Source organism: Oncorhynchus masou, chromosome 22 (genome assembly GCF_036934945.1).
Source record: "Oncorhynchus masou masou isolate Uvic2021 chromosome 22, UVic_Omas_1.1, whole genome shotgun sequence".
NCBI classification, from domain to species: domain Eukaryota; kingdom Metazoa; phylum Chordata; class Actinopteri; order Salmoniformes; family Salmonidae; genus Oncorhynchus; species Oncorhynchus masou.
Window position 1 is genome coordinate 38,802,755 of NC_088233.1, and position 12,401 is coordinate 38,815,155.

The window sequence follows — 12,401 nt, forward strand, 5'->3', positions numbered from 1 at the left end:
AACCTGCTTTGTAGAGCAGCCCGGCTCTCTCCAATCTTTCCCAGGTTCAGTACAGAAATTCTGCCAGCTGGCCAAAAGGCCAGGAAACAGGTTTTTTCCATTCCAGAATTTTGGAGGGAAAAAAATTGTCCCAAGCCAAAATCCTGTGGCGTCAGTCTCACAGAGTGACATTGGAACAGTGGAGACACTTCCAAGTGACCGGGCTCTAACAGGCGAGCGGATTCCCAAAAAGAGCCCCAGTCTGTCAAAACAGTGAACCCAGCTGGCTTCCATTACAGGCCAATCTTCTCACGACTACAGCTACAGCTCGCTCTACTGGCCCTGAGCCTGGTTGTGCGTTCTCTAACACTCTCTAGAACTCTCACAGAGAGAGGGTGCCTGCCTGTCTGTCTGTCTGTCTGTCTGTCTGTCTGTCTGTCTGTCTGTCTGTCTGTCTGTCTGTCAGAGCTGGAATGGATGAGATTGCTCCAGAAGTCTTAACTGGTAGAGTTTCACAATAGTAGTGTCTTAAAGTGTAAAAGTTATAATGTGAAAGTTCTACCGTGTGAGTGTGTGTCAGTGTGAGTGTCTCATCTTTGTGTTCGAGGCACTGTTGTGTTTGTTCTCTCTGCCACACTTCACATTAGTTATGTGTAATGTTTGGCTCAGCTGGGGCATGCAGTGGTTGGAGATAAAAGGAAGGAAAGGCCCAAATGTAACAAGGCTGAAATCCAATCCCGTTGACGTTGAATTCTGCCACTCTCCCTCTGGCACATGCAGCCCTTTCACAGTGTTACTTTACCAAACAGGAAACCCAAACCAGAGGGAGATATTCTGTATGTGGGACATGTCATGCTGGTTGGCTGTGAGAGAAAGAATGTGTGTGTGTGTGTGTGTCTCGCAAGGAAGCACAAGAGCGCACAGCTGGCATACATAAGACAAAAACCAAAATATCCAGTCTTGATTCCCATGGAAGGCAGCCCTTACATCAGTGAAGTATGATCAATACTGTATTTCCTCACATCAATCGCCTCATGCAGAGTAACAATTCAATAAACATGTGATTGTGGTCTGTGAATGTGTGTGTGCATGTATAACCAACCAGCTCTCACAGTCACACTGAAGAATCAGAAGTTTGTCCATGAACGTCAAATTTCGAAGGTTACGTTTAGGCAGGTTAAGTTATATACATCAAAAACAAGTGCTTAGCACTGGGATAGAACACACGACCCTCAGAACAGTCCACAAAGCAAAATCCAGGCCGACATGATTCTAATAGCATTCACCGTTGCCCCTAGCGGTCGGTTTTGAAGTAATCTCCTGACGTCCTGTTTACCTGGATGGATGTCTACTTTCACAGTGGATCTTGAGCGACCTGGCTGGTATAACCAATCACTCGTCCCCTCATCAGCCACCAGATTCCATTCCAAGTTCATTGGAATTCTGTGGTTCAATAATTCTTAAATGCACTCAGTTTACCAATTCATAGAGCTAGAGTTAAAAGTTTTCGGTGACATTTTTACTTCAATTCCATGCAGAGTAATAGGAAACACACATTGATCTATACAATGCATTCAAAACAAATATGGGACCTCAAATGACATGTGTCATATTCCTTTTTCACAAACACACATATAGACAGACAAAAATTAACCCGACCAGGGAGACCCACACATAAAAAGTGAAGCAGACAAAATGACTCACCAACAACCATTAGTGTGAACTCAAAGCCCCTCTTCACTGACTTCCTGTACACTTGGTTGGGGAGGTTGGCGAACCCCACATACCCCTCCAGATTCCTCTGCTGGAAGAAAACACACAGAGTTACTCTGGAATCTCCGGGGTGAGAAAAGCACTTCTGCGTACACAGACACACAGAGAGACAAAGAGCTGGTTTTAGAGGCCATGATTAGTATCTCTCTGGCCCAGAGTGACAAAGCACCTTTGAAAGAGTGGGGTGAAACGGAAACAGGGTTATGGGTTTGAGGTGAGTAAAATTACTACAAAAAAATAGGTACAAAAGGAGAGGAAGGAGGTAAGGTACTCTAACTGGTCCTCCTGTGTTTATTTACAAGTCGTATCATATCCATCATATCCATCATCTGAGAGACGTCGTCATGGAGACAGTGGATTTCACACCAGATGACAGCCAACGCGTTCCCAAGTTGTGTGTTCTCCTTCTCTTGAGTACCGTATTTCTCCATTCCTCCCTCTGCCTGCTCTAATCTCATCCTCTCTCTCCCAGCGCGTTGTCACTCACGCTACACAAGGCAAACACAATTGATCACTGCTCGCCCCTGTTCACAGGACCTCTCATGCGTGTCCCAATGGACAACACAGGGGTAGAAAAGGAGAGGGGCCACACTAGTCACTCCCACACAACAGCCCAGTCAGACACTACCACCCTGAAAACGTGTCCTCTCACTCCTATAGTAACAAGGAGAGTCAGGAGACACACGACAGGGCTGCTTTGGGAGCAAACACATTGTTGTGGTATGTCGGAGGTGTGCAGGCAATTGCCCTAAATGCTTCCATTTGAAAAAAGGAGTTATTGGAGTATTAAGCCAAAAAGCTCTACGACAATCTTCGTGTGTATCCTTTTCCACATCTCAAGCTTCATTAACACCACACCGATCAGAAGCTGGTCGATTTGAGGGGATTTAAGCCTTAACCCTGATTGAGGATGGAATAACAATTGTGTTATTGTTATAGGCTGTGTAAACAAAATGTGTCCTAAGACTCCTTGCCCCGAAATAGACCAAGGGGCAGATGGGAAACCTTCCTCACCATCCCCTTCCGTATTTTAACAGATTCAGTGTAACAGTAAAATCACTGTGCTAGAAATAAAAATGATAACAGGTCAATGGAGAAAATCAGGGCACATCCTGTCAAAGAGAAGTGGCTTATAAAACCAGATAATCCGTAGTAGCAGGGACAAAAACACCTAGGCTATTTTGACCATCAAATAGGCCCTATAGCAAAGCCCAGATCCATCTTTGCCTACCTACAGTGGCAAAAAAAAGTATGTGAACCCTTTGGAATTACCTGGATTTCTGCATACATTAGTCATCAAATTTGATCTGATCTTCATCTAAGTCACAACAGACAAACAGTGTGCTTAGACTAATAACACACAAATTATTGTATTTTTGTTGTATATATTGAATACATAATTTAAACATTCACAGTGCAGAATGTATTTAACACAATTGTACCCTCCAAACTCGTCATCAAGCTCGAGACCCTGGGTCTCGACCCCGCCCTGTGCAACTGGGTACTGGACTTCCTGACAGGCCGCCCCCAGGTGGTGAGGGTAGGTAACAACATCTCCACCCCACTGATCCTCAACACTGGGGCCCCACAAGGGTGCGTTCTGAGCCCTCTCCTGTACTCCCTGTTCACCCACGACTGCGTGGCCATGCACGCCTCCAACTCAATCATCAAGTTTGCTTGTCACCAAAAGCACTCACAAACTTCTGCAGATGCACAATCGAGAGCATCCTGTCGGGCTGTATCACCGCCTGGTACGGCAACTGCTCCGCCCACAACCGCAAGGCTCTCCAGAGGGTAGTGAGATCTGCACAACGCATCATGGGGGGCAAACTACCTACTCTCCAAGACACCTACACCAACCGATGTCACAGGAAGGCCATAAAGATCATCAAGGACAACAACCACCCGAGCCACTGCCTGTTCACCCCGCTATCATCCAGAAGGCGAGGTCAGTACAGGTGCATCAAAGCAGGGACCGAGAGACTGAAAAACAGCTTCTCTCAAGGCCATCAGACTGTTAAACAGCCACCACTAACATTGAGTGGCTGCTGCCAACATATACGGACTCAACTCAAGCCACTTTAATAATGGAGATTGATGGAAAAAATGCATCACTTGCCACTCAATGCTATGTCGGGTATGTAATGTAGGGTGTGTAATCATTATATTTAGTGGCATTGTGTGGCAATGCCATTTAATATAATGATTACATACCCTACATTACTCATCTCATATGTATATGTATATACTGTACTCTATATCATCTACTGCATCTTGCCATCTTTATGTAATACATGTATCACTAGCCACTTTAAACTATGACACTTTATGTTTACATACCCTACATTACTCATCTCATATGTATATACTGTACTCTATACCATCTACTGCATATTGCCTATGCCGTTCTGTACCATCACTCATTCATATATCTTTATGTACATATTCTTTATCCCTTTACACTTGTGTGTATAAGGTAGTAGTTGTGGAATTGTTAGATTACTCGTTGGTTATTACTGCATTGTCGGAACTAGAAGCACAAGCATTTCGCTACATACGCATTAACATCTGCTAACCATGTGTATGTGACAAATAAAATTTGAACTAGTAGCAGGGTAAAGGTTCAATGTGAACCCAAAGGACAAGATACACTATACAGTTTAAGTCAGAAGTTTACATACACTTAGGTTGGAGTCATTAAAACTTGTTTTTCAACCACTCCACAAATGTATTGTTAACAAACTATAGTTTAGGCAAGTCGGTTAGGATATCTACTTTGTGCATGACACAAGTCATTTTTCCAACAATTGTTAACAGACAGATTATTTCACTGTATCACAATTCCAGTGGGTCATAAGTTTACATACACTAAGTTGACTGTGCCTTTAAACAGAAAATGATGTCATGGCTTTAGAAGCTTCTGATAGGCTAATTGACATCATTTGAGTCAATTGGAGGTGTACCTGTAGATGTATTTCAAGGCCTACCTCCAAACTCAGTGCCTCTTTGCTTGACATGATGGGAAAATCAAAAGAAATCAGCCAAGACGTCAAAAATAATTTGTACTCCTCCACAAGTCTGGTTCATCCTTGGGTCCAATTTCCAAATGCCTGAAGGTACCATGTTCATCTGTACAAACAATAGTATGTAAGTATAAACTCCATGGGACCACGCAGCCTTCATTGCGCTCAGGAAGGAGACGCGTTCTGTCTCCTAGAGATGAACGTACTTTGTTGCCAAAAGTACAAATCAATCCCAGAACAACAGCAAAGGACCTTGTGAAGATGCAGGAGGAAACCGGTACAAAGGTATCCATATCCACAGTAAAACCAGTCCTATATCGAAATAACCTGAAAGGCCGCTCAGCAAGGAAGAAGCAACTGCTCCAAAACCGCCATAAAAAAGCCAGACTACGGTTTGCAACTGCATATGGGGACAAAGATAGTACTTTTTGGAGGAATGTCCTCTGGTCTGATGAAACAAAAATAGAACTGTTTGGCCGTAATGACCATTGTTATGTTTGGAGGAAAAAGGGGGAAGCTTGCAAGCCGAAGAACACCACCCCAACCGTGAAGCACGGGGGTGGCAGCATCATGTTGTGGGGGTGCTTTGCTGCAGGAGGGATGGTGTATTTCACAAAATAGATGGCATCATGAGGAAGAAAATTATGTGGATATATTGAAGCAACATCTCAAGGAAGGAAGTTGAAGTTTAGTCACAAATGGGTCTTCCAAATGGACAATGACCACAAGCATACTTCTAAAGTTGCGGCAAAATGTGATGAAAGAAATAAACGCTGAAATAAATCACTCTTCTATTATTCTGACATTTCACGTTCTTAAAATAAAAAGTGGTGATTCTAACTGACCTAAGACAGGGAATTTTTACTCGGATTAAAATGTCAGGAATTGTGAAAAACTGAGTTTAAATGTATTTGGCTAAGGTTTATGTAAACTTCCGACTTCAACTGTAATTGTTTCGAATTGAACTTTAATTAAATGAGTTGATTCTTCATATGGGAAATTTCATTGAACAACAAAAGGGAATATTGAATGACCCATCGCAAATCCCAAAAACGTTTTCAACATTTATCTGTAAAATGATAGTCTAGAAACTAAAGCATTGGTTGTCTTCCTCTCAGGCGTTCATGTCTTGAACATCAGACTGAGGCCTCATCTTCACTGTCACTTTCCAACCTTATTGAGGATGGCTTGTCGTCAGGCTCAAAAAGCCTCAAATTTGCCCGGATGGCCATACATTTTTCGACCCTTGTATTGGTCAGCTTGTTTTGTGCTTTGGAGTGTGTGTTCCCAAACAAGGACCAGTTGCGCTCAGAGAAGGCTGATGTTGGTGGGATTTGGAGGATGGAGGCAACAGGGGAATTCCCTTCCATCAGGTGGCTGATGAGATATGTTGGCACGACTGCCATATTACATCTCCATCCCAAAGCCCTTGCTTGGAAGTTTATTTTGCCAGACTGCCAAGAACCTTGCCCTCCTCCAGGCCAACGTGGCGAGACACGGTAGTGATTACACCATAGGCCTTGTTGATCTCTGCACCAGACAGGATGATCTTGCCAGCATACTTGGTCGACATGTAGGGCTGCGACATTTGTATGGGCTTCAGGCAGAAGTCTTCACGCTTTCTGATGTATTTCAGAACTGCAGTTTCCTCTGCTTTGATCAACAGTGAAGTGGGCAGGACAGTACGGATTTATTCTATTACATCTGCAAACAGTCTGAACATCTGCCAGGATGGCATGGTCTCCCTCAATCCGTGCAATGGCTACTGCTATAGGTTTCAGTAGGTTCAGGCTGCTTACCACCCTCTCCCAAATACATCATCCAGGAGGATGCTCTTGGTAGGGCTGTCTATATCAGCAGACTGTGATATGGCCATTTCTTGGAGAGACTCCTTCCCCTACAGGAGACTGTCAAAAAATGATGACAACACCACCCCAATGGGTGTTGCTGGGCAGCGTCAATGTGGTGCTCTTATTCTTCTCACTTTGCTTGGTGAGGTAGATTGTTGCTATAACTTGAAGGCCCTTCACATACCTAACCATTTCCTTAGCTCTCTTGTAGAGTGTATCCATTGTTTTCAGTGTCATGATGTCTGTGAGGAGCAGATTCAATGCATGAGCAGCACAGCCAATGGGTGTGATGTGAGGATAGGGCACCTTCACTTTAGACCAAGCAGCCTTCATGTTTGCAGCATTGTCTGTCACCAGTGCAAATACCTTCTGTGGTCCAAGGTCATTGATGACTGCCTTCAGCTCATCTGCAATGTAGAGACCGGTGTGTCTGTTGTCCCTTGTGTCTTTGCTCTTGTAGAATACTGGTTGAGTAGATAAATGAGTAGATAAAGCATGTCTGGTTGGAGGGGTGGCTAGGCGAAGAACATTCAAAAATCTCTTCCAATGCACATTGCCTGAGTGCATCAGAGGTGAACCAGTCACATACACAGCTCGAGCAAGTATTCATCAGCATTTCTCTGACTAAGTTCCTCCATTGAGTAAAAAAAACAACATTTTATTCCAGGAAGATCATAAGCTGTTGCTATCGATAAGGTGTCTGATTCATAATTTTCACCTCGAATAGAAGTAGAGGGACTTTTGTCAGAGTTGTTTGTTGTGAGCGCTGAGGAGACTTTATGGACTTGGCCAGATGATTCTGTATCTTTTGTTGCATTCTTCACATATGATTTGGCATAGTATTTTCAAATGTACACAGCTTTTCCTTCTACATTAGCTGTAGTAAAATGTCTTCAGACATCAGATAGTGTCCGTGGCATTTTCCTGTCAAAAAAAGAAGTAAAAAAACAAAAACAATTCCATGTACAGATAAATAGTTAAGCAGTTATATTAATCAACTCCTTTGTTAGATAAATGTTTTAAAATGAAACATGTATGGAAACAGGTGAATTAACACTCCTCAGTTAGCAGGCTCATGCAAGCTAAAACCCACATGGTAGCAAAAACTAACTAGCAGAAATTGTTAACAAGTTAGAAATAATTTAAACACATTTTGCTGTAGGCTACTATTTACTAGTTAACAAAACATAATGTATGTCATATAAAATATATTTACCCCACCCAGTATTGTAATTAAAACTTACCAGAAAGCTTGTAGTCCTTGGCACAGACAGTGTAGTAGTGTGGGCTCAATAGCATCTCATTAGTGTGCAAGATCTTGAGAATCAGCTGTACATGTGATGGGAGAGTGCACTGTGCATGCAGAGGATTGCAATTCCATTGAATTGGGGATAGTTTAACCAAAATATGCCACAATACCTAGAATTAACTTATGTGTATCCCACAAAAAAATGTTCACTGTTATAAGCTAACTTTTTTTTATGAATTTAAGCAAAATTCCCAGGCTTAACTTCTCATGGAAAATTTCTGGAAAAATGCCTGAAATTTACCGGAAAGTTTCTGACCCTTTGCAACCCTAGTGGCAATCCAAGAGTTTTTCAATTTACACATGTACATTATTGGTGGAAAATAACAGGTCCAAGCAAAAGGTCACATACATAAAGGGTTCATGACCATCAATCCAATATTGATATCTTGCTCTTGTTTACAGTTCACTATGTGTACAGGCACAGTGATTTTAAATGGCCCCAAAGCAATTTCCATACTCCCTCCCTACCCATGCTGGGTTATATAACTTTGCTGTGATGTAATCTCAGCTCTCTCATCACCTGGAGTTAACACTAACAGACGGTAGAAACTAGAATTATTGGGGACCTTTTGAAGAGGGACTGACGTAGGTATAAATACATGAGTATGAGACAGAGAGAGAGAACGAGAAGAGAGAGATCCGAGGACTGTGGATAAAGATGTGTGTGGTGCAGAATGAAAAGCACACCAGGGTTAGCTGGATGACAGCAACTGCATTCGGATTCTCTGTTAGCCAATGCAAATGTGTCAAATGATCACGTTTTTCTGCATTCTAATACAATAATGAACTGAACATGTTCAATCAATATTTGACTAAGACCACTTTTTATAGCCGAGGCCTATAATGACATCATCAAAGACTACATAATAGGCTTCATCACGGACCCAAATTTAAAAAATAGCCTAGGCGTGGAAACAAAAAAATGAATGGAAACATCATCTTACAAATTCCCTTGTGGATTCTTAAACGCGCATAAGTATGCATGTCCATTCCTCTCCACGACCGGGCGCGGAACCCTTCTCTTCTTGTCAATTATAAGCGAGAATGGAGTCGAATAAATCCGTACTCTGGCCGAGAGCTATATGGAATAGGAATTGTCTATATGAAATCAGCATTTTCGGTCACATTCCTCTTATAGTATTGCCATGGACCATAATGGAATTCTAACGTTGGAGACAACGTCGGTTGCATAAAGTCATTGGTTTCAATTAATTCATGGAAATGTTTAAATCCAGTTCACGCGAGACAGAATATCAACATTGATTTAATGTGATCAGAATAACACTTACTGCAATGCTGGCAACTGTAGATTCTGGTCGTTCGATCATTGTAGTACTAGTGTGACACCACCCACCCAGGAGCCGAAGAAATCAGGCATACAAAAAATAAGAAAACTACGAAACAAAAGCGTTAGAGACGCTGCTTTCAAAAGACACGTCCTATTCAGGCAATTTAACGTTGTTTTTTTGAATGTAGCAACAGAACCCTAATGCCTCTAAACGGGCCCAAAATAATGAAATTGGGTAGGTGGTATCGACATACCACTAGTAAAGCATCATGAACAGCAGAATGGATTTTTTTTACAAGCTACAAATCTCAAAAGGCGATTGTGTCCTCCTTTGGAACTGCATGCCTATTGGCTAAAGACATCTAAAATTGTGATGTCAGACAAGATCCGACAGCCTACCGAATTCTATTGGTTCTAAAGGTGAACTGTCTGCATTGTGGCCAGCCGAGCCTTTTACCTCGAATCTTTTACGAATGCCTTGGACGGAAATACCAAAAATGCGCAGTTTGATTTGTATATTTCACAGGTCAAGTATCGCATACATGTGTGCTTCTTCTTAGGATTCTCAACAGGATGATCAAGAAACAGAAACGTCAATTAATTCATCCCACATTGTCTTTTGACATCCGCCGTAGACGGTCTAGTTGCGCTCTCTTGTGGCTGTGCAGTTGAAGTAGCTGAATTTGGCCTATTAGTTATGTTCTGTTGGAATGCACGTCTGTTGAGTGTAAAATTGTTTGTTTTTTTAGCCAACGCACATTTTTGGAACGTGACACACACACACACTCTTCCTCTGGGTATCTGACGCTCAGCAAAGGTAAAGCAGCACTTCTCCGGCCGCTTGACATTCAAAGACCTACACAACACACACTTATGGGTCAGTTTGGGTCACACACACACACACACACACACACACACACACACACACACACACACACACACACACACACACACACACACACACACACACACACACACACACACACACACACACACACACACACACACACACACACACACACAAAAAAAGTTAGAAATCCACCACTAGAGGTCAGTTGCAGATAGCAGATGAGCACCAGAATTAGTTGGCCACTTTGTGGTTCTTTGTTGCTCAGTTGGTAGAGCATGACAATTGTAACTCCAGGGTAGTGGTTTTGATTCCTGGGCCCGCCCATATGTAAAATGTATGCATGCATGACTGTTGCTTTGGATAAAAGTGTCTGCTAAATGGCATATAATATGTGTTTCATGCTGAGAGGTTTAGACACAGACACAATTAAGTAGCCTACAACTGAATGTGGTTTAGATATATTTTTACAGTACTGTTTCATCAGGTAAGCATTAAAACATAGAGAGATGCATTAAAACCAACAAATGGTTTATCCACATGCATTTTAATTCATTGAAGGCAATCAAACAGAATGGGCCTATAGAATGTTGTTCCATAGGACATTCTGTGGAACTACATTCTAATTTAATCTAATCATCACTATGCACAACTCATTCAGCACAAATATGTGTTTTACGGATTCAAAAAATAAATATTGACTATCGATCACAGGCATGAAATGGTAAAGAGAGAGGTATACACAGCATTACAGTTATATGGAGATCATTTAGCTTATCTATTTGCCCAGATAGACCCAGGTGGTGTTTTGGCTCAGGACCTTAAACTGCTCTCTCTGAGGCAGAGTTCTGGCCATGTCCTTCTTGTGTAACCGAGTAATAAAATAGGTTTTGAAGGATTAGCTTTGACGTTGACACAGATGAGGGTCACATCACCATGGTTACAGGAGTGGCGTCTGCTTCCCAAAGTTCTTGCTGTCCAGGGTGTTGATGTAGTCCTTCACCCATCTGTCTGAGGGCCTGGCACACACCTGTCTCCCCTTCTGGGTCTTAAACCTGAACATAGAAATGCACTGTTATCAGCACAGCATAGCAGTATGAACCCCATAGGGAAATGCACATACAAGATACCGTTGATACTGACGCCATCCTTTTTTAGATTATGATGTGACTTGTGGGGCAGCGGTCTAAGGCACTACAGCTCAGTGCTTGAGGTGTCACTACAGACCATGGTTCAATTCCACGCTGGGCACAGTTGGCCCAGCGTCATCCAGGTTTGGCCGTCATTGTAAATAAGAATTTGTTCTTAACTGACTTGCATAGTTAAATAAATCAAATCAAATGATCTTATTTGAGAGGAAAATGCCCAAAGTGAAAGTGAAGTAGTGAAAATCAATCACATGAAGGAGGAATATAGCACATTCTGCATTTTACAACAGGGGTAAACTCACAAAAAAGTCTAAACATTGAATTTGACCCCTGGATGATAAGAGGTTGTTGTGTTTCTCCTTGTGGATTGATCTCTAACACAGATTGCTTTGAGGATTCGGCCACTAATGGGTAACCCTAACCCCCTGTAACTGTCCCAGTCACAGCATGATTGAATCAATGACTATGTCTGTCTGACACCTGTTTCACACTACTTTTACAACATATCACCATTTCTTTGACATTTCATTCATTTCAATTCCTACATACGGTACGGCATCTTGAGTTTTCGAATCAAATTGTAATAAGCCTAACTCTCATCGCCACACACATATCCACTTACACACACATCAATAGCATAAGTACAATAGGGTTTACTCACATAACTGCCGGGTTAGAGCACTGCTGGCTGGTCTTTGTGTAACCCACCACTCTTCCTCTGGGTATCGGACGCTCAGCAAAGGTAAAACAGCACTTCTCCGGCCCGCTTGACATTCGAAGACCTACACAACACACACTTATGGGTCAGTTTGGGTCACACACACACACACACACACACACACACACACACACACACACACACACACACACACACACACACACACACACACACACACACACACACACACACACACACACACACACACACACACACACACACACACACACACGTCTGGCCCCCACAAATATAGTTAAACACTTCCACACTCATACACACAAACATTCCAATTGTCACTTACCTTCGCTAAATGTGATGGCACTCAGTACAAGAACAAGCACAGACAGCATAGCAAGACGAGGGGTGAACATGCTGGCTCAGGTGGGGTGGAGATTAGATGAGGAGAAGTCTGCTGTGAATACTGGTCTCAAGCTTTCTTGTCTGCTGTGTGGTGGAGGGAACAGAG

At 42.5% G+C, this 12,401-nt stretch overlaps 2 protein-coding genes across 7 annotated transcripts in view; both read right to left on the reverse strand.

Annotated features, from left to right (window-relative positions):
* The window catches only part of LOC135509463 (septin-7-like), a 28,386-nt gene extending 18,861 nt beyond the window's left edge, over nt 1–9,525 (reverse strand). Inside the window, exons 1-3 of one of the 6 annotated variants that reach the window (XM_064930143.1) lie at nt 7,870–7,978; nt 7,344–7,549; nt 1,684–1,780 (exon numbers count right to left, since the gene is read on the reverse strand). In XM_064930143.1, coding sequence (XP_064786215.1) covers nt 1,684–1,780; nt 7,344–7,442 — 196 coding nt within the window. In that variant the 5' untranslated portion in view covers nt 7,443–7,549; nt 7,870–7,978. Of the gene's footprint in view, nt 1–1,683; nt 1,784–2,051; nt 2,303–7,343; nt 7,550–7,869; nt 7,979–9,223 lie in introns of those variants that run through there. The other 5 variants (XM_064930142.1, XM_064930145.1, XM_064930144.1 and 2 more) reach the window with 5 other exon arrangements.
* Nucleotides 9,526–10,518: 993 nt separating this feature from the next.
* LOC135508724 (C-C motif chemokine 4-like) lies at nt 10,519–12,401 on the reverse strand. The gene is made up of 3 exons (XM_064928955.1): nt 12,237–12,401; nt 11,879–11,999; nt 10,519–11,124 (listed from the first exon to the last, which is right to left on the reverse strand). Exons 1-3 carry the CDS (start codon nt 12,304–12,306, stop codon nt 11,010–11,012), a joined length of 306 nt encoding a protein of 101 aa, XP_064785027.1. The 5' UTR covers nt 12,307–12,401; the 3' UTR covers nt 10,519–11,009.

What these genes read in the sequence shown, in the direction of transcription:
- LOC135508724 (XM_064928955.1), bottom strand. Translation starts at nt 12,306, where the DNA reads ATGTTCACCCCTCGTCTTGCTATGCTGTCTGTGCTTGTTCTTGTACTG. An exon ending in TGCCATCACATTTAGCGAAG is followed by an intron (nt 12,000 to 12,236) that starts GTAAGTGACAAT and finishes TGTGTTGTGTAG; the next exon opens with GTCTTCGAATGTCAAGCGGG. An exon ending in TGCTCTAACCCGGCAGTTAT is followed by an intron (nt 11,125 to 11,878) that starts GTGAGTAAACCC and finishes TTCTATGTTCAG; the next exon opens with GTTTAAGACCCAGAAGGGGA.